The sequence below is a fragment of the Fundulus heteroclitus genome, chromosome 12, assembly GCF_011125445.2.
Source record: "Fundulus heteroclitus isolate FHET01 chromosome 12, MU-UCD_Fhet_4.1, whole genome shotgun sequence".
NCBI classification, from domain to species: domain Eukaryota; kingdom Metazoa; phylum Chordata; class Actinopteri; order Cyprinodontiformes; family Fundulidae; genus Fundulus; species Fundulus heteroclitus.
In genome coordinates this window covers 48,659,894-48,682,079 of record NC_046372.1, presented here as the reverse complement: position 1 = coordinate 48,682,079, position 22,186 = coordinate 48,659,894, and the positions used below count along the sequence as shown (strand labels likewise).

At 41.1% G+C, this 22,186-nt stretch overlaps 1 protein-coding gene across 1 annotated transcript in view; it reads right to left on the bottom strand.

Moving 5' to 3' along the window:
* niban2b (niban apoptosis regulator 2b) overlaps window positions 1–21,909 on the bottom strand; it is a 102,994-nt gene extending 81,085 nt beyond the window's left edge. Inside the window, exon 1 of the mRNA XM_036144714.1 lies at window positions 21,652–21,909. Within this exon, the coding sequence (XP_036000607.1) occupies window positions 21,652–21,706 (55 nt within the window). The 5' untranslated portion in view covers window positions 21,707–21,909. The remainder of the gene's footprint in view (window positions 1–21,651) is intronic.
* Between the last annotated feature and the right edge of the window lie 277 nt (window positions 21,910–22,186).

Sequence of the window (22,186 nt, the reverse complement as noted above, 5' to 3'; positions counted from 1 at the left end):
ACACGCACATCCAGATCGGATCCTCCAAGCCCTAGCAGCCGGGTCAAACACACTCCCATTTCTGGTGTGGCAGTTGAGCACAGCGATGGACCATTGTGCGATATAGTTAAAAGATCATGCATGTAACAGTCTCTTGGTCAGCTCTTCCCCTTCGCAAAATGTGTTTTGCAAAATGGCGAATCTTCCCTAATGACTCTATTCAAAGTTCCTGCTGGTACCAGTTTATGCCCCATTTTAAATGGCCTTGGGGACCAATTAATGCTTATTATGGGAGGATATTTAAGGACTCAGAGGATGGCGCATAACAAATGATGGCCTCCGACGTCCATCACACCCCCCAAAGCACAATTGTTTTTTGGGGTCTCTGTGGAGCCCTAATGTCTAATGTTCTGGGGCCATTTATATCTTGCAGAATGAAGTGACAAAGTCATGCATGGGTTCCTGTTCTTCATATCATTTACACCTTTTTAACGGTACCAAGCATGTCCAGATCAGACTCTGCAGTGTGAAGCAATGGGTTCAAACACACTCATTCTGAGAGGCCTTAAGTTCCCTTTTGACTACATTCAAATGTATTAAAGGGCCCTTTTATGGTCTAATTGAAATTACCTTGGTGATAAATTATGGCTACTTGTGGGATATAGAAGTGGCTAATTAGGAAATGGTTGGTGTTGTTTGGATGGTCTGATTAGTCTTGTTTAAACAGTGCCAAGAAAACCTCAAAAGAACATTCCTATAATGACCAGGACCCCAAAACACACTCCATTTTGGACATGTTCCTCAATAGTATTACTTTAGTGAGCTTTTAAACAGCAGTCCCTCAGCCCCTGGAGCAGTTACAGACCCCAAATCCGCAAGGCATGTTTCTCTTGCAGCCTGGAACGTGCTTGGAAATCTAGGTGGCTCTATATTAAGTACAATTTTCCCTGGTGTCTCTTCAGTAGGAAAGTGTCTTTTAGTTTTCCTACAAACCTAGCTGTATCATTTAGGGTTGAAAAATTAGTCGAGTTTGTTGTAGAGGGCTGATTTTCACAAATTCTGTTCAGAGCATTAGCCTGAGTGGATTATGTGAGTTTGGTATCACTGGACCATTTTGTCTGGGCGTGGCAGGGGCAAGAATGGGCAAAAAATGTACCTTTGACACCTCATAACACAGAGACGCATTGTCCAATGTAGCCCGCATTTCTTGTGCAGCTTCCCCCTTAAAGCTTCTACAAAGTAAGCAGAACCCAACTTTCTATGACCTTCCTACAGATACTTAGGATTAGTAACATGAAAGTCCTTAATGGCTAATGTGGTTGTATTCCGCATTACCAGGAGACACTACACTGTGAGATTAATCAAAATCCTCTACTGAGAAGTGCCTCGAAAAGGGGAAAAACCTGAAAGGTCACAAAAGGTCAGCAGTCAGACTGGCCTCCTTCAGTAACAAAAGCCTCATCAAACCTTAGACAAAACTGAACTTTTGACCAAAAAGGGATCTAATGCCAATTTCTACAGGTTGGTGGCACTATGGGGCCGGGTGGGTTATTACTGGGCCTCCAACTGGGTCCTAACAGGTTCGGAGGCCAGACGGCAAATTTATCCCTCTGACATTGAGGGAACCCCTATTCAGCATTCTGTGCATGCTCCTATTGTTCACTTGCTGCCCTCCACGCAGCCCCAGAAAAGGATAACTTTTAAGCTTTTGATAAAAGAGAGTATTTGCTTCCAGCCTATGCCTAATAGAAAGCCTCAAAGGCTTCAGTCGTCATGTTAGGGTTGAGTTCTGGCACTGCAAATGGGTTATGGAAAAGGGGGAGGACTGGTTTTAATCATCTAATCAGGCTCTTCACAACAATACCATGCACATCCAGATCCGATCTTCCTAGCCTTAACAACAGTGTCAAACACACTCCCATTTCTGGTATGTCAGTGTAGCACAGTAATGGACCATTCTGCAGGCTGTAGGATATAGTTAAAATGTCATGCATGAGTCAGTCTCTTTATCAACTCGTCCTCTACAAATGGTACCATGCATTCCTGCAAAAACCTCTCCCACCTGCAGCAGAAAGTGTTTCACAAAATGGCGGATTTTCCCTTATAATTCCATTCAAAGATCTTGCTGGTATCACTTTAGGCCCATATAAAATTACCTTGGGGACCAATTAATGCTTATTATGGGTTTTAACATTTTGGACAGTAGATTTCTTTGCCGTTTAAAATATGTGTAAAGAAGAATTGCTGTTATGATGACATTTATGACAGCCTCAGTTAAAATTATGACACAAACCTTTTTCAATAAATTTATCAAAATTGGCTTTTTAGAACAGTACAGCATGTTTATTCTGTATATACAAAATATTTTATGCCAATGATAACTAAATTAAAAATAATGATACAGAAAAACTAAAAAGGAATCCTAATCAATATGCCCCTAGAATAAAAGTGAGTGCAAAGTCATGCCTGTTTTTAGAGAAAACATCTTAGACTTAAAGGTATACTATGCAACCGGGGTTGATTTTCCAGCGAGGCTCCCGCCAGAGGGCGAAAGTAAAAGTGCACTGTCATAAAGATGCTCAGCTGTTCTGGTTTCTCCGTCAAGCCAGGCGCGGTTGTTTTGAGTTTAGCAGGCAGGCGAACGCAACGAAAAGTCGAAAAAACGGCAGTACAAACAATGACTAACACAGTGAAAGTATGAACATCAGGCTTCCCGCAGCGCTATCTTGGCGAGGCGGCCGCAGCACATGGAGTTCTCGCCGTAAAGCAAGACCGACTCTCGCGGTCTTGCACGAGACTTCTGAGCCTGTGGGTGCAGGCCGAGGGCTCTTGCAATTGCAAGTGCAGTATTTCCCCCACAGACCACCAGGGCAGCCGAGAAAACCTTTGTTCGACCTGAAATGACTCATTTAATCATCCAAAACGGTATGGAACACATTAATTAACTGAAAAATGTTGCATAGTATGTTTTTAAGTCTGAGCAAGCAACCACTGAGTGTCCCCTCCCCGACCCTCAACTTTGCAACATTCACAACCTGCAGATGGCCCATCAAGCCATTATCCAATCACAGTCATGCATGTGGATTCTGCAATGTGCAAGAGGAATTAATGCTGCAGATTAGGAACAGTTGTTAGGCTCTGCTAATGCCCACAAAAATGCTTTGTTTCTAAAATAAACATTCAAAGTACAATGGATTATTTAGTTAAAATTATTAATTTATCAGGAGATAATAAATCAGAGCCACACAACCTCAAGCTTTCATTTTTAGTACAGCATTGGTTTATTCTTCAGTGCATTAATCAGTAAAATGTAAAAAACATGTTTCTTTTCAAATCTTAAGTACATTTACATCTTAATTATTTAAAATGTCAAAAAAGTTGGTTGAACTCCTCGGTCCTCACACCGATGGTAAAAAAACGTTTTTGGTAATTTAATTGTTTTGCAAAATCTGAAGTGGTGTATTGTGTGTGGGTGACACCTAGTGACAGAAAATAAAAACTTTATCTTTCTAAGTAGCTCAGAACTACCGGTCCTCACTTTGTAGGCGTTTTTTACTCGGTCCGTAGGTCTTACACGAGTGTGCGTGCGTGCGTGCGTGCGTGCGTGCGTGCGTGCACTTCAGAGTGAGAACATATTTTTTCGGATTTTACCACCAGTGTTAAAGTGAGGACCTTTTTTGGCCCTCACTTTTTTTGGGCTAGATTTAGAACCGTAGAAAGAATTTTTTTTTAAATCTCTTTTACAAGGCTTTTCTAAAAGGCCTTTTCTAAAAGGCTTTTCCTGGTTAAATAAAGGTTAGGAGAGTCTTGTTTAAAAGGTGGTTATATTTTTGTGCAGTAAAGAACATTTTTGCCATCAGTGTCCCTTTACAGCGTATTAGCCTTTTTAATCTACCATTATTCATGGTCCTATATTAATGGAATCTAAAGTAAATTTCTTTTAGCACTTTGAGCCGTGATAAATCATTTAGTGCATTCAGGCTGACAATGGTGGTTTGGTCTATGAGAAAACATATGCAGGGACAACTTACTTTGACTTCTGCAATATCTCTAGATTGATAAGTGAATGCTGGAGCTCTGTAAAGGAAAGTAAACAAGCGGTACTTAATTTTCTCATTTCAACCGAGCAAACAAAAATTTTACAAAGAAAGGGTAGATAACAGTGGGTCTCCATTTCCTACCGCTCCTCACTCTCATTACAGATGCAGGTCATCTGCAAGCATCCTGATTCACAGGGACTCGTGCTTGACCTCACCTGACAATTTTTCCATCATTGTCGTTAACAAAAAAAAGGTTCACACCAATTTAAAATAGAGGAACAAGAACAAATGTCACATGCTAGAAATATTACCAAGTACAAATCATGAACTAGAATCGTTCAATTTCTGAAGAAGTTGAAGAAGGCGCCCGCCTGGTGGTGGGCGTGACCGTCAAAGGCAAAGCTTCCGAGTTCCTTGGTCGTAGGCTCTCATCGCTTGGGGATTTTAAATCAAACCTTCTGAGTGAAAAGGATTTGTCTTCATCAAAACCTGCCGACCGGGAAAACTTTGCGTCTGCAGAGCTGCAAACTGTGATATCGATCTGAGACGCAGCTAATGAGCTAATTGGCGACAGCCGACGGTCAACGATTCCCATTCATTTGCTACGGTAGTCCTAAATCACTACTGACATAATACACTTTTTGGCCACAAGTGTCATTTTGGGGGCGTTGTTTCCACCTCTTCTCTTAGAGCCATTTTTAATAGAAAGAAGAAAAGGCAAAAACGGTCCAAACAAAAGGTCGTAACGTTTACATTTGTAACCTCTGCCTTACATAAACACTAGAATTAAATCTTAATAAATAAAAGTATAGACAATTATTTCAGTAACTCAATTCAGTAAGTGAAATACACTGTATACAGGAGTTTGACAATGAAACTGAAACACCTCTCATTTTAGTGTGGGAGGTTTCATGGCTAAATTGGACCAGCCTGGTGGCTATTCTTCATTAATTGCACATTGAACCAATAAGAGCAGAGTGTGAAGGTCCAATTAGCAGGGTAAAAGCACAGTTTTGCTCAAAAGATTGCAATGCACACAACATTATGGGTGACATGGGTGAGTTCAAAGGAGGACAAATTGTTGGTGCACATCTTGCTGGATGTATCAAAACTTTCTTCAATTGAATAAAAACAAAACTGAAGTAATAATATTTGGACCAATAGAGGAGAGATCAAAAGTTAGCACACAGCTTCAGTCGCTTCAGCTAGGAACCAATGATCAGGCCCGAAACCTTGGTGTAGTGATGGACTCAGACCTGAACCTCCAAAAGCATTTACAGACAGTGACAAGGTCGGCTTTCTATCACCTGAAGAATATTTCCAGGATTAAAGGACTAATGTCTCAAAAGGATCTGGAAAAACTAATCCATGCGTTTATATTTAGTAGAATTGATTACTGCAACGGTGTTTTCACAGGTCTGCCTAAAAAGTGGACCATACAGCTGCAGCTGATCCAGAACGCTGCTGCACGCGTCCTCACTAAGACTAAGAAAGTAGAGAACATCACCCCAGTTCTAAAGTCCTTACACTGGCTCCCTGTATCTCAGAGAATAGACTTTAAAATACTTCTGTTAGTTTATAAATCCCTAATTGGCTTAGCACCTAAATACATCACAGACTTGTTATCAGTGTATCAATCATCCAGACCACTAAGGTCTTCTGGCTTCAGCCTACTCTGCATACCTAGAACCAGAACTAAACAAGGAGAAGCAGCATTTAGTTCCTATGCTCCGTTTATCTGGAACAAACTTCCAGAAAACTGTAAAAGTGCAGAAAGCCTGAGTTATTTTAAATCAAGATTACAAACACATTTGTTTAAAATTGCCTTTGACTGTTCTAGTTAAACGGTTTTACTGTTTTTAATGTTCTTCTTTGTTTCTACATTCTATCTCTACTTGCTTTTATTCTATTTTCTATCTACATTTTATTCCTACTTGCATTTATTTTGCTATATTTTAATCATGTAAAGCACTTTGCATTGTCTCTGTACTGAATTGTGCTATATAAATAAATTTCCCTTGCCTTGCATCTGTGACCAAGACAGCAAGTGTTTGTGATGTATCAAGAGCCACGGGGTCCAGGGTAATGTCAGCATATCACCAAGAAGGATGAACCACATCCAACAGGATTAACTGTGGACGCACGAGGAAGCTGTCTGAAAGGGATGTTCGGGTGCTAACCCGGATTGTATCCAAAAAAACATAAAACCACATAACTCTACTTATAACTAACTTTCTGAAATATAAACTAAAGGTCACCAATCAGTTCTAAAACATCTTTAGATGAACTCTTGTTGAGCCCTGGAGTATGGAGGACCAAGTCTTCCATATTTAAAAATAAATACAGAAATAAATAAATAAATAATTTCATGTTTTCTTAAAACTTCTGAATACAAAATAAATTAAATAAATTAAACAAATTCATTTATCATCATTCATTTATATCAATTGTTCAAGTTATTTAATTGTTACTTGTAAAAAAAAAAAAAAACGGTACCCCCCCCATTACACCAGAGGGTCCAAGCGGCCCCTTAATACGCCTATGGCTTTGACCGGCCCTGGCTGGCTCTCTGCTGCATGGAAAAATCCCAACAACTACAGCTCAATTTGGGGAGGGTTTGGGGTTGTTGCCGGTCTGAGGTGATTTGCAAAAAATCTATATATCGTACACCAATGAGGGCTACATTTCCTGAATCCAGACAAAAAGACCTACATTTTGATGTATAATTTGTGTACGTAGAGTGAAAATTGAGAGAGTAGGCTGAAGTTGTTCAGTCTTTTTTACATAACTTTGACATTGGGGTTGTTGCAGGTCTGAGGTGATTTACGAAAAATCTATAAATCGTACACCAATGAGGGTTACATTTCGTGAATCCAGACAAAAATACCTACGTTTTGATGTATAATTTGTGCACGTAGATCAAAAATTGAGCGAGTATGCTAAAGTTGTTTGTTGTTTTTTAGACAATTTTGTCACCACGGTAGGTGAAAATGGCATGATGAAAAAAATCTATAAGTCCTACACCAATGAGGTTTACATTTTCTGAATCCAGACAAAAAGACCTACGTTTTGATGTATAATTTGTCTACGTAGAGTGAAAATTGAGCGAGTAGGCTGAAGTTGTTCGGTCTTTTTCGCATAAGTTTCACTTTGGGGTTGTTGCCGGTCTGAGGTGATTTGCAAAAAATCTATAAATCGTACACCAATGAGGGCTACATTTCCTGAATCCAGACAAAAAGACCTACATTTTGATGTATAATTTGTCTACGTAGAGTGAAAATTGAGCGAGTAGGCTGAAGTTGTTCGGTCTTTTTTACATAACTTTGACTTTGGGGTTGTTGCAGGTCTGAGGTGATTTGCGAAAAATCTATAAATCGTACACCAATGAGGGTTACATTTCCTGAATCCAGACAGAAATACCTACGTTTTGATGTATAATTTGTGCACGTAGATCAAAAATTGAGCGAGTATGCTAAAGTTGTTTGTTGTTTTTTAGACAATTTTGTCACCACGGTAGGTGAAAATGGCATGATGAAAAAAATCTATAAGTCCTACACCAATGAGGTTTACATTTTCTGAATCCAGACAAAAAGACCTACGTTTTGATGTATAATTTGTCTACGTAGAGTGAAAATTGAGCGAGTAGGCTGAAGTTGTTCGGTCTTTTTCGCATAAGTTTCACTTTGGGGTTGTTGCCGGTCTGAGGTGATTTGCAAGAAATCTAAAAGACCTACACCAATGAGGGTTACATTTCCTGAATCCAGACAGAAATAGCTACATGTTGATGTATAATTTGTGCACGTAGAGTGAAAATTGAGCGAGTAGTTTTTTGGAGAATTTTGTCACCATGGTAACTGAAAATGGCGTGATGAGAAAACGATAAAAGATATGCACATTCCGTTTTCACTTCTGAATAGTTCAAAGATACATCTACAAACTGGAAGCTAAACGATGTTCGTAGGTGAAAGCATGACGACACAGTAGAGGGTTGAAAATGACAATTTTTCTGTGTTTTTTTGCGAATTTTGTTCCAACCGTAAGTCGAAATGGCGTCAAGTACAAAAAGCCCTGATCGCAGCGTCGAGACAAACGTTTCGATATATAGTATGTGGGGGTAGACCCTACGGTTCGGGCTGTATTAACGGTGACGGAATATTAATAAACAATAATAATAAAGAAATCCTTATTAGGTGCATAACATAAGGCCTCCGCCATGCATTTTCAATGCATAGGCGGGCGCCTAATAATTGTTTTAGGGGCCTAAAGCAAAAGCTAGAGGAATGTAGTTGCATAGCTGGAAATGTTTGCAGATTTAATTTTTCTGGAAATCTTTATTGAATTGAAATATAGTATGGTATGTATGGTGAAATAAGAATGCAAAATTTACAAAGATGCAGCGCTGTTTTAAACAGGGCTCTAGTTTTAATGTCTTCTCTAGGCAGTGGGAGAAAAAAAAAGACTTCAACAGCGTAATAAGGGACACTGACTCTTAGGAAATCTATAATTCTGTCAGATTCTTTCTGCAGGGGCTCAGGCAGCCCGTTTAAAGCAGCTAGTCCATTTTAGGCTGGGCTACAGTCACAAACATGAGAATGTTTGGGATCAAAGGTTTGAGTCTTTCATTCACTCTGTGAGATGAAGATGTGCCTGTCCCCCAGATTAATCCTTTGAAGACACCTGCGGCAATAGAGGAAGAACCATGCTCTACTCATGCATTTTTACCTCTATGACATTATGGGGATTCCACCTGGGATACTCCTCTTCAACAGAAACTGTCATTAGAATGGGTAAAAAAAAAAAAAAACAGTGCGTTATGGGATTCAGAGTTGTTGCCGATATAATGTTATTTCCCTCCCATGGCTGGGCCCAACAATATATGGACTATTCGATTACGTGATCAGTTAAACATGTTTAGTTTTTAGCAGATGAGGTCAGCGGGGCTTACCAGGAGATTTCCAGACAGCAGGATAAGGAGTGGAGATGAATAGCCGTTTGCCATCTCTCTCTTTTTAAAACATTTAATGTTAAAAACATTGAATTTTGACTCTACACACGGTCTGTATTTCACAGATTATGCGTTTTCCCCCAGTGGTACCTCAGTCCCAGAGCAGAACATCTTAGGGAGCAGTTTAAGCTGCTGCTGTGCATCCAGCTAACTCTTTGTTGTGCTGAAACCAGCTGCCAGATTAATTGCCCCAGGGGCCTCGATAGTGCTGGGGTCAGCTACAGTGCTGTCTTCCATCACTGAGGTAACCTGATCATACCAATAAGGTTTTCCCATGGCATCTTCTCCTATAACTTGAGGTTTATTCTATCATTTCACAGATTTCAGACCACTGTGCTCCAAATTCCTCTTATTCAGACAAGAGACCCTCAACTTAATTTTTCCACGTTCCGCTCCGTTTTCTCCACACTGCTGTAACAAAAACATTCCACCGAGATAGACCCACAGACTGACTCATAAATAAAGGCAGCGTTCCCACAGTGCTAATGGTAGCACTAAAACAAGTTTAGTTAAATCTCAAGGCTAAAATGAACACAGAGGAACAGAAGAAAGGATGTGAAAACTGTGCACGTGCTAACGTTTGGGCTCAGGTGCTGTTCTTATGACATTAGTAAAAAGGGCTATCCCGTGTTGGGAAATACCAGAACATTCTAAAACCCTGAACATAAAGTTGGACTAAACAATATGCTGATGTTGAAGTAGAACATACTGGATCTGTACAATGTGGTGGGTCCTTATTGCTGAACTATCAATTTAAACTAAGAATGAATTAGTCAATGACTAGTATGATTGGGGCGCCTAAGAAAAGTGAGTTTCTCCAGGCTGCCCCCCCTCATCCTTATTCCCTGAGGTTCTTTATGATGTAACTCTGGAGAAACAGTTCTATTTTCAGTGGTTACTTCATGAGATCACTCACACTCAGACCTGCTCTGTCACTAAAACAAGGTATCTGTGTACGTTTGTTGGTGTGGGGGTCTGAGCAGGGGGCGTGTCATGCCTCTCGATAAGCCTGTGGATTGAAGGTGAGAGCCACACCTCAGCGAGCCACTCCGAAACCTGCAGATTTAATTGAGCCAGAGAAAAACACTCCACACAAGGATTTCCTGTTTCCTGTCCCCTCACCCAACGAGGGGCCGTATGTGTGTTTAGGGCAACTATGAATGTTGTTACACATGTGGCAATATAATCTGTAAACCCCTTACCATGACAAGTTGACCGATTTGTCAAACAAAAGCAATAAGGTGCTGATAGGACAGAAAGGTGAACAATAAATATGGTAAAGCACTTGTATAATGCTTTATCAAGTCCAGAGAAGCCCAAAACGATTCACCCTACATTCAGTCAGTCACCGATTCACGCACACATTCTGACAGTGGTAAGCTACAATGTAGCTACAGCTGTCCTGGGGCTGACTGACAGAAGCGAGGCTGCCATACATCAGCACCATCGGGCCCTTTGACCACCACCAGCAGGCAATGAAGGTTAGGTGTCTTGCCCAAGGACACAATGATTCGGAGTGAGTGATCAAACAGGCAACCTGCCGGTTACAAGAAATAACTTCCTAACTCATGCCACCACTGTTGCCCCAAAATCAATAAATAGATAATACTTAATATTTAAATTCCATCACTTTAAGAAACAATACCACCACTGAAAATCAGTGGTTAAAAATAGATAATACATAGTTCCATAACCGTTAGACCCCCGACCCCTCCCCTTGCCTAAATTAAGGAAGGAGATGGCACTAGAAATAATCTCATGTTTATACCAATTACTCCGTACAGAAGGGAAACCTAAAACACAATCCATAGGGCGAGAGGTGAAACTCAGAGTGAAGAGAGTATTCACTAACAGACAGAATGAAGTTAGCTTTTTTTCAGAGTATAGTGGTTGTGTAGGTCATTCGGGCTGCTTTGCTGAGAACCTAGGATTTTGCTGCACACAGTCACAAATTTAGATAAAGCAGTTATTTCTCTTACACTGAGGTTTCTATACCAGCAAATCCAACAAACGGTAACCAATAGGGGTGTAAATAATAATAGTTTTGTATCGATGCATCGATCCAACAGCCGACGATCCGATGCATCGACACGTCCGCAAGAGTGTCGACTCATGTTTTTTTCCTTCGGTCTGTTTTTATCCATTTGCTCCTGGACGTAATTCTGACTCCCGTGCTGCGGTGGCGCTAAACCTATTTTGCCCTCCTACCTAGCTTCTTTTAGCCACTACCCTCTTTCCGCTTGCACACACAGTCGCGTAAACAGTACGCAAGACAGACATGGCGGAGAAAGCGGAGGTAAAAGAAGAGGTAGGCAAGACAGACGTGGTGGAGGAAAAAGAAGATGACTTACACACCCCTTGCGGGTTCAAGTCGTTTGTGTGGAAGTATTTCGGGTTCCGTAAGGATGGAAAAAAACTGATGAAGGATATGGCTATATGCAGATATTGTCGTTGCGAAATTCGCTACTGTGGCAACACATCTAATTTGTCTGCTCACCTGAGAAGACGCCATGGTGTCGAAGGCGAAGAAAAAGCACAGCCCTCTACTTCGCCACTGACAAAATTTTTCCCTCAGAAGTTTTCACACAGCTTTAAGAGGGCGGTGAATATATCCAAGGCAATCGCGTTCTTCATATGTACAGACATACGGCCCTATTGCGTCGTGGAGAACGAAGGCTTCCGATACCTGCTCGACACTCTGGAGCCGAGGTACTGCGTTCCCTCGCGACAGCACTTCAGTGAATCCTTGATTCCAAAATTATACACCAAAGTTCGTGATGATGTTATTCAAGAGTTGCATGAGGCACAGCGCGTAGCTGTAACATGTGACGGTTGGACTTCCTGCACTACAGAATCCTTCATCACAGTAACATGCCACTTCATTGACCACGGATGGGAGATGCACAATAATGTGTTACAGACGCGTGTGCTTGCGGACACACATTCAGGAGCGAACATCGGACACGTTCTACGAGCTGCGTGTGAAGAGTGGGGTCTGAGTGACAAAGCACCAGCCCTTGTCACCGATAATGCATCTAATATGAAGAGGGCTGGGCAAGAGGCCGGGATGTCGCCCCACATCAAGTGCTTCGCGCACACACTCAATCTGTCCACTCAAGATGGCCTCAAGATCACAGCCACAGAAAGGCTTTTGGGTCGAGTTAGGAGAATTGTGAGTTTTTTTCCATCGCAGCTCAATTGCCACCACAGTGTACAAGGAAAAACAAAAACTACTTGACCTCCCGTCCCACAAACTTAAAGCGGACGTAAAGACAAGGTGGAACAGTTCATTCGAGATGTTAGAGCGGTTTCTGGAGCAACAGCCTGCGGTGACGGCAACCCTCCTGGACAAGAAGCTGAGGAAAGGTGCAAGCGACATTCACGCTCTCACGGAAAGTGACCTATCCACAGCAGAGCAAATAGTTAGCTTGTTGGCCCCACTAAAAGCCGTCACCACGCTCATGTGCGAAGAAAAGCAACCCACAGTGTCAGTCATTGCACCCCTCCGAACGAAGTTGCTGACTCATTTTGAATGTGCACCAGACGACATTCCCTTAATCAAAGACATGAAACGAGTCATGGCTGAGGATCTCAAAGAACGGTATGTGGACGAGGAACCATTCTTACTCCGAGCAGCTGCCTTGGACCCTAGGTTTAAAAAGCTCCCGTTCCTGAGTGATGAAAGAAGAAACCAAACCTTTGAATGTATTGCTGAAGAAGTAGTACAGCTGAAGGAACAGAGGGTAGGTTGTTTCTCATCATATATTTTTTTAAAATACAGTAAAAAGTTCATTTATCATTATTAGTTGTAGTACTTGTTAGTGGTGTTGTTGTGATTAAGGTAATACGTTGAACTGTTTGGTGTTGTTCTTATGTAGTAGTAAGTTGGTTCTTATGAGTGTGTATGTATCTGTGACCGTTACAGAATGAATCAGAGGCCCAGGACCAGAAAACACCTCCTCATGCCCAGATGTGTGATGTGTGGGAAACAAAGACTATGGAAGGTACTGTTCATACATTCTACAAATATTCAGATACATTATAAAGATCCTACTTTAACCTACTCATACCACATATACTTTATAAATGTTATATAGATATTATATTATACATGCACATTTTATATATTTATACACACACACACACTTATGTATGTATATAATATGCTAAAACTGTACTGTATGATTATAGCCTACTGCCATATTATACTTTGATTATAACTATACTCTTTCTGTTGTCTTTTTTTTGTTTAATTTAGAAAAACCACCAGTTTCCAAGAAAACAAAAGTCTTGGATGACTTGTTTGGCGACTCCTTCAGCACTGAGGACCAAAGTTTCAGGAAGAAAACATCCAAAGAGCTAGCCAACGATGAAATTAGAAAGTACAGAGATATCGCATCTCTGAGCCTGGGTGGTAAGGTGTTAGAATGGTGGAAAGCTCACCAGGCCGAGTTTCCTCTCCTGGCTGACCTGGCCAAGACCTACTTGTGCATACCTGGTACAAGTGTACCATCCGAGCGCGTGTTTAGCACAGCAAGGGACATTGTGCGTTCAGAACGTAGTGTTTTGTCCGCTGAGCATGTGGACCAACTGATTTTTTTAAAGAAAAATCTGTCAAGAAGCACAATTGAAAGTATTGAACTGTAACAGTGCTGTAGTTTAATGTTACAGCTTTACTAACTGTTCTCTTTTACAAACCCCTTCAGTATAGAACAGAAGCATTATTACTTTTAAGTAAAGTATGGCCTATATTTTTGTTACTTTTTGTTGGTAATGCACTTTCATGTGTATTGTTATTTTATAGTGACTAAAGTACAGGGGTATTTTTTGTTACCATTTGCTGCTAGTGCACTTTTGCACTGATTTTGAGTATTGTTATTCTATAGTGAATGTAGAATAGGCCTATTTTGGTACTTAATCTGCTAGTGCACTTATGCACTCATTGCTCTGATTTTGTGCTGTATTTTTTGATGCAAGGCCTTTTAGAATCTAGTACACAGAGGCATTATTTTTCAGTGAATGAGGTATTTTATAGGTGGAGTACAATTTTGCTACTTCCGTTATTTGCTGTTTCTCAAATAAAATGCATAATATTACAGCTTTCATTTATTTATTTAAAATTTGAAACATTGTCTAGCCTGTAAGGTAAAAAAATGAACCAATTAATTGAATCGAATCGTATCGTGGTGTATTCTTGAGTATCAAAAATAATCGAATCGTTGGGTCAGGAAATCGACACTGAATCGAATCGCCATGATGGGTGTGATTTACACCCCTAGGAACCAACATGACGCTAACACCACGTAAGACAGGTCACTTCTCCCAGGTTAATCCAGCTTTGTGTATATTGCACTTAATTATAAAAACTGTTGTCGGAAGGCAGTTCACCAGAGAAACAGGTTCAGCTGTACAGAATCCAAAATGTTCTAAATTTCATTCAGCACTACCCAATTCCCTCCTATCACAGCAACATCCAGATTCAAGCCCTTGACTCCAGCAATCCCTTTCTCTCACAGGCTGCATGATATTAGGAAAACATGATATTGCAATAATACTGCTGAATGTTACAATGACAAAATTGCCTTACTGTTCACTGTTGTGAACTGCCAAAATACTGAAGACAGCAGGCCTGTCATCTCCTCTCCTAAGGCCTACTCATGATTGCTTTCTAGCAATTAGGGCTGAAACGATTCCTCGAATGATTTGATTACCTCGATTCCTAAAATTCCTCAAAGCAAATTATCTGCCTCAAGGCTTCATGAAATTCTGTTTATTTGTTTAGTGCACAGTATTCTGGCTGGATTGTTATTGGTACGGCACAGTGCTTCCACTTTTGCTAATGATGGCCAAAACGATTGAGATGTGGATGCCAAGTGCAGTTATCAGCTATGGAGGGAAACAGCGAGAAGCAAAAAGAACCACAGAAATTATCAAAAGTGGGAAATACTTTTAGACGTAACAGAAAAGAAAACAGCACAGTGCGTACTTCTAAGCTGAATTAGCTTTCCATAATAGCACATCCTTGATGCTGCAACATCTGAGCAGGAAACACCTTCTGCAGTCCAACGCTTTGTTAGAACCTTTTTTTGCTGCGGATTCTTCCTTCGGTACAAATGTTTAAGTGTCCATCTGCAGAATGTGGCAAATATTTTTATCCAATTACACGATTAATCATAAGAATCATCAATGGGATACTGGATCACTAAAATAATGGTTAGCTGCAGCTAGGGCTTGGCAATAGAACTATTTTATCGATTATTTTAATTTGCAATTTGTTACAATTTAATTTCGAAAGATCTGGATTTTTTTCACCAATACACTCCTTGGGCTTCCCGTAGTTCAGCATGACATCACCCCACCCAACTCCTACAGAAACACAGAAAATTACAGCTAGCAAGAAAGGACTTGTTTCCAAGAAAGGCGCAACTTCATCAATTATATGGAACTGGTTTGGTTTGGTTACCACAGATTTGGAGCAACATACGCAGTGTAGCAAAATATGTGTAAAAGCTGGTTATAGCATATAATGCTGAATTTATGTTAAAGAAAATGTATTGTCAAAAACTTGGAAACTTTTTACCCCAAAATCAGGTACTTTCATTTATTCATTTACTTATAAAGTTAATTTAGCTACACATGTAAAGTGAAGCCAGTTCTTAGACGTGTACTCAAAACTAGCTCATTGGGTAACACCGCTAGCAACATTTTGTGGTATATATTAACTGCGGGTAGCGCTGGTGCCTTGCAGCAAGAAGGTTCAGTGTTCAAATCCAACCCTGGGTCTTTCTGCATGGAGTTTGCATGTTCTCCCTGTGCATGTGTGGGTTCTCTCCGGGTACTCCGGCTTCCTCCCACAGTCCAAAAACATGACTGTTAGGTTAATTGGCTTCTCTAAATTGTCCTTAGGTGTAAGTGTGCGTGTGAATGGTTGTTTGTCCTGTTTGTCTATGTGTTGTCCTGTGACAGACTGACGACCTGTCCAGGGTGTACCCCGCCTCTCGCCCAGTGAACACTGGAGATAAGCACCAGCAACCCCCGCGACCCCATGAGGGATTAAGCAGGTTAGAAAATGGATGGATGGATGGATGGATAATAACCGTTTACAATGGCAGGGCCTGCTAGCTTGTTCTGCAAGCATGTTTCACAGCTTGTATTTAGTTGCACTTTGAATTCAGGTCAATTCCCAGATGGGATGATGAAAATGAAAGCAAAGTTTTAACAATATTTCCTGTGATTTGTTTTTATGAAATGAAAACGAGGAAATGAAAAAAAATTGGATTTGGTATAATAAAATTAGAGATTTTATTATCAATCTCTAGCTGTTGCCATATTTGCAATACAGAACCTTGATCGTTCTTTGTGACTTTAGATAAATTTACTGAAAGAAAATAAAAGACATTGATCCCCTACATGGGTCGTTTGTTGTGCTTTTTTGTCATTTTTCCACTTGCTTTCTTTAGAGGTTTCCACAGCAGATCATCTGCTTTTCACTCACACTATTCCTATAACCGTCATTTGTCATGTCAGTCCTCACATTCATTACATCCATAAACTTTTTCCATGACCTTCCTTGTTTCTTCCTTTTTGAAAGTTCCATCAGTGTTTCCCGCAGCGCTATCTTTCCAAAAAAATTCCAAAAAAAACACTAGCTCGATATGCTTGCATGATAATTTGACGTTAACACGCGGTTCGTTGTTGTTGCTGCTTTTGTGCATGCATATAGTGAATGGCAGGGAAAAAACAGGCAAAAACACATGGATACGCCCCCCCCTCTCCGCCAGTCGGTCCCGCAAAACTTGTCTTCCCCCCGCTCTGCCAGTCGGTCCGCGCAAAACTTGTCGTAGCCCCCCCCCCCCCAATTCACTGCCTCGCCTAAGCAAATTCCTGCGGGAAACATCGTCCATATTTAACATCCTTCGGCCAATATGTAAACTAGCCGTCCCCAACATGCTGTATAATAAAATCAATCACATTCTGGTCTCTATAGGTTTAACTGCAACCTGCTCAAGCTGGCCTTTCTCTATAAATATTGTAATCCTGTCCAAGTTGTTCAATTCCAATTAAAAATGTAAAAATCTTCAGATGTCTTTAGGTACCACTAGCCCCGGGGGGCCAAACCATCCCTCATTGCAGGTCTCACTAACATCTTGTAAACCTTCCCTTTTATTCTTGCAAGTACCCTTCACAGTTCCACCTACTCCACCATACCTCCACCCTGTTCCTCACCACTCATGTTCATTGTGTGAAGCTATGGATTGTTGAGCCCAGGCACTTTAAACTCAACAGATCACAATATTGTCTGCAAACACTCCAATCCATGGTGACTCCTGCCTGACCTCATCTGTCAACTGGCATACAAGAAAGGGCCCACAGCATTACAAAGGATACGAGCAAGAACAAATGTCCCATGGTAGAACTGAATTAGAGCAGAAATTTTATTCTACAAAAGTTCACCTAAAAAACAAGTCTTATCTCTTAATTTTGTTCATACACCTTAGATTTATATAGGGTAACACCCCCCCCACCCAAAATATTCCATGTTTAAGCGACAATGTGCAACACGGATTGAATAAAAGTGGTATTTTCTAATGATTAGATTTAGTTTTTATTTGATTTGTTTTCACTGCGACTGTAAGACAATTGGAAATTTCATTTGTGAATCATGTTTTACGCTGATTCAAAAGCCGCATTGTCTAAATTGTGTCCCATTTGAGGCTGCTCCATTAACCACTGATGTAAATTATGCAAATCAAAAGATTCTGAGAGCCAAAAGACCTCCAAGGCTTAGACTGTTCTTTCCTAAACACAGAAAACCCATAAGAGAGTGGTCCATTTCCATTAAAACTCCAGAAAGACTCTCTGTTTGAACGTATATTGAAGCCCCTGATTTCAACATATGCTTACTCATCATGCCATTTCTAAAAAGGAAATGAGAGGTTAGTCATGTGACCTGGGTCATGTCCAACCTACTACACACCCCCCTCCTCTCCAGCTGAAGTGAACCTCGCCCTGCTGCATGAGGGAAGTTGAGTACAAACCGCTGATTGCTCAAACACGCAAATTCCCTCCAGGACTCCCACAGTTACTCTTATCAGCAAGGACCAGCGGTCCCTGCAGTGAAATGACAGATAGGAGCGGCTCATCCATCAGCAGAATCGAGAGACTATTCCATCTCAATTTATGTATGGAAATCACTTTAGTCATTAAACAAATAAAGCTGATGGCTTCTTAAAATCTTGAACCAGTATACCACACCCTTTTGTATCAACATCAGTAACTGGATCAAACTTGATTCCTGGAGTACTGTAATGCCTGTTTGCAATGATCCCTCAGCAGATTTAGATTATATAACTTATTCTTTCTGATGAGAATTTACATCTCCTAGAGAGAAACTGAACTACACAAAAGATACCTTACCCATTAATCAGTCCAGGTTCTGAATTGTTGAAATAGAAAGCACTCCTTATGATTCTAATTGCTTTAACTGTGAAAGTCCTGCCGTGAAATGTACAATAAGATAAGTAGTAATGTGATAAGTGCATAGATTTAAGAATTTGTGCATAGTTGTGTGTTTAATGATAAACCCAGGCTGGCCCTCAGCTTGTCTCGGCTGCAGAGACCATGTGGCGAAGGCTGAGCAACTCAAGGCCAGGAAGTTTCCATCCAGGGCTGTACACACACACATGCTCACACAGACTTTTTCATGCATTCCTCAGATTCCAGATCTGATGCATTTTTGTGGGTCCCACTCCAAACAGGCTACTAAAGGCAGACGGGATATTAGGCTTTTAACATTGCTTCTGCAGTCTTTATCTTTGTGAGAAGATGGAGCTGGGCCTGAGAAGGTGAAGTCACTGTAGTGAAGAATTACAGCACAAGTATCTACAAGTCTGTGCACTTTTCATCGGGTTTTAGGTCCATAGCGTTAGCAAGTTACTCTTGTACCCTATAGAGCGGACACGTACCTGCTCCCTTTTTTTCTTGCCAGGTACTGCTCACAAGGGAGCCTATGAAAACTATGTCATGGTGAGGAGACTTTTGCTTTGAAGCCATGAGGTTTCAATTATTGGTGCTTTAGATCATCTGGAACCAAACAACAGTTGGAAGCTTTGCCAAGTTAAAACATCATGAAAGGTCTTCTTCTGAGTCTTAGTCTTATTTGCCAAAATTATTTTAGTTTTAACTTTACTTGTGCCCTTTTTTTGTTGCATAAAAACAAGACAGAACACTTTGGCTGGTAGCATTTGTCTCACTCACAATTAGCTGTAATGTTTTATCCAACTTGACGTAAACCGTATGACCACTGACAGGTTGGGGTGACACTTGATAGCCACCAGCAGTGGGATGCCCGACACCATTTCAGGTCTCACAGTCAGCATGTTGGAAGTTCAACACCAAACAGTGATAGCCAGACGTCTGAGTCACGTCATCAATGAGTCATTTTTCTTCATCATATGTGGATGGTCGAGTCAATGTTTGCCTTTCACCTGGGAAAGACATCTCAATCAGATGCATTATGGGAAGACGACAAACAAACGGGGTGCTGGGAAACTCTGGATGCATCCATTTTATGTCAGTGGAGTTTTTCCGACCAAACCGGTTGCAGCGCCTGCCTGATCAGCACCAGTTTTATTAATGCTAGCACCTGGCACTAAAAGACTGGTGTAATCTCAGCTGCAACACTTGGCAGGGCCAGAGAAAGGAACCACTGTCTCAATGGCAACCCGAGGCTCATGCAGACCAACAAGCAATTCAAATACTCTGAGCGAATGTTTAAGAGTTATTTATCAGATTACTTTAAGACATTTTATTTTATTTTTTTATACAAAGACTGAAGCTAAGATTAATAGCACAGGCTGGCAGTCTCTTACTTTCACCGTTTATTTTTTTTTTCCCCCATTGGAAGTATGGGTGCTCATGGCACAACATGGAGCTGCAGTTGCATTCACTACTTTCCTCTAAATGGAAAGGGCCTAACATTTACTGAGTTTTTGATATAACATTGTAGCACTGAGATGACCGTCTGGTGGTGAAAAATCACTGGTTGGTTGTACCAGTCCTTGTCTACCACTGGAACATCTTTGTTGGAAAAAGAAAAAAAAAATACTCTGGATTTTAATATCTACTGAAATATTGTATCCAATGACCAAATGAACTGTTTTACACAAACAATCCCCCCAGACAGCTTTTACAGAAGTATACACCACCAATGGGAGTCAACTCCAGATTCTCCGAACCTCAGTTCAGACGAGCTGGATAAACAGGTCTGCTCCATCTGGGTTCCATCTCATGATTTAGTGCTGTGGGGGATTGGTGCCAGCTTTTACAGCACATTGTACCATGAATGAAGAAGTTGTTGTTGAGGCAAGTATAAGGGCACACTATGCATTTGGGAAGTGTTCATAATGCTGCGGCTGATTGCGTACGCTCTCTTCCACACACACACTAATCTGCAAGCTTATCTGCCAAAATCAACTGTGCTAAAGAGCTAACTTTACCAAGACAAGTTCCAACAAGCCACATTATGAGTGGAGATCAAGCTGAAGGAGTGCTGTTTTCTTCGTGGTTGTTTTTATTTTCAAGGTAAATGAATTAAACAGTTCAGGCAGCCATTCACTACTAAGCACAGCAGCATGCATCTTTGCCAAGCAGAGAACAATGGTTCCCAAGATTAAACGTGTGACAGGGTTTGGGCTCGAAAGACTGATTCCTTTTCAGTGACTGAAGTTAACCTTGGTTAATCAGCTGCCATAAACTCAACAGAGAGGGCGGGGCTGGCTCTTCCATGACAGAAGGCCACTTTCACCTATCTGCATGTCCGCAACTCAAGCACTGAAACTTCAACTGTCCTGGAACCTCAGTGGAGTATCATTGACTTTCACAGAAACCCTCAGCTGCTGCCTGGGATTCAAATTCCTTTATAGGAAACTCTCTTTTGTTCAGATTTCTAAATATACTCAGAAAACCGAAATTTAAATATTTTCACTGATCAGTGAAAATAATGTAAAATAATGTAATAAGGGGCCTCCTGTAGCTTTGTCAGACACTGAGATTGTATGTAGGGTGGAGGAGAAACGGACCAGCAAAGACAGAGGACAGATCCAGGCATGCTGACCTGGCCTACATTAACAATATGACCGATTACTATTACAAACAATGACCACAAACATATTTTTGGAATAACGTGTCACACAACATTATTACTGAAAAACACAAAATGAAGAAATGAAACTCAATCACTTTGTAACTTTGGGGTGGGCTAGGACAGAATCCTAAAACAACAGTGTAACAACTGCGTTCATCTGGTAGTTTTATGGACATAACGAGGATTGATTAAAAAGTTGTATGCCGTTTTTAAAAGTGGGATATGCGCAGAGGCGCAGTTTAACTCCTGTCTCCACCCCCAGGGTTTCCCCAACCCTTCAAACCTGGCTGGTACTACCCATGACTGTAAAGAAATAACCTTATCCGTTTTAACAGCGTGCTCCTCTCTGATTAATACCCTACTAGGATTTCTCTCTGAGAGCTCAACCTGGGGACCCTCCCTTTGTAAACTGACGAGGCGTAAAAGCGCACATGTACCAGAACGCCAGAGCCGAGCGCAGAGCCTGACAACACGCTCCTCACCTGAGATAATCTCCTTCTTGGCTTCATCCAGGTGACTGGAAACAGCGTCCCCCATTGTAGAAGAGAGTCAACGTCCCAATGCAATGCCGCGGCAGGTCTATAGGAACACCTTGAAGACAAACGCGCTCTGTGGCCTCCTCTCCACCACAACCCACGCAGCTGATACCAGCGTCCCTGAGACTCGGTAAAAGGCTCCAAGGCTTTGGGTGGCACGGCAAAGAAAAGTGGGGGGAAAAACTTCAACGGGATTTTTTTTTTCCTTCTTGAAGAGACACACCCTCCGTTAAAGTAGGAGGGGAACTCCCACCCTCCTGCCGGCCTCGGTGCGTTCAAGTCATGTAGGGAAGCTGTGCTCCTCGCCCGGTTCTGAAGAACTTCACCTTACATTCTGTTGTAATGAGAGAAATGACCGATGCATCACTAAAAGGTGTAAACAAGATTCCTTTTCAGCAAAGATTATCATAGAAGTTTTGCTCAAATTAAAATAAGTGTTTCTGAATAAATTCTTGAAAAGTTTGTTTATCTCACTGAATGA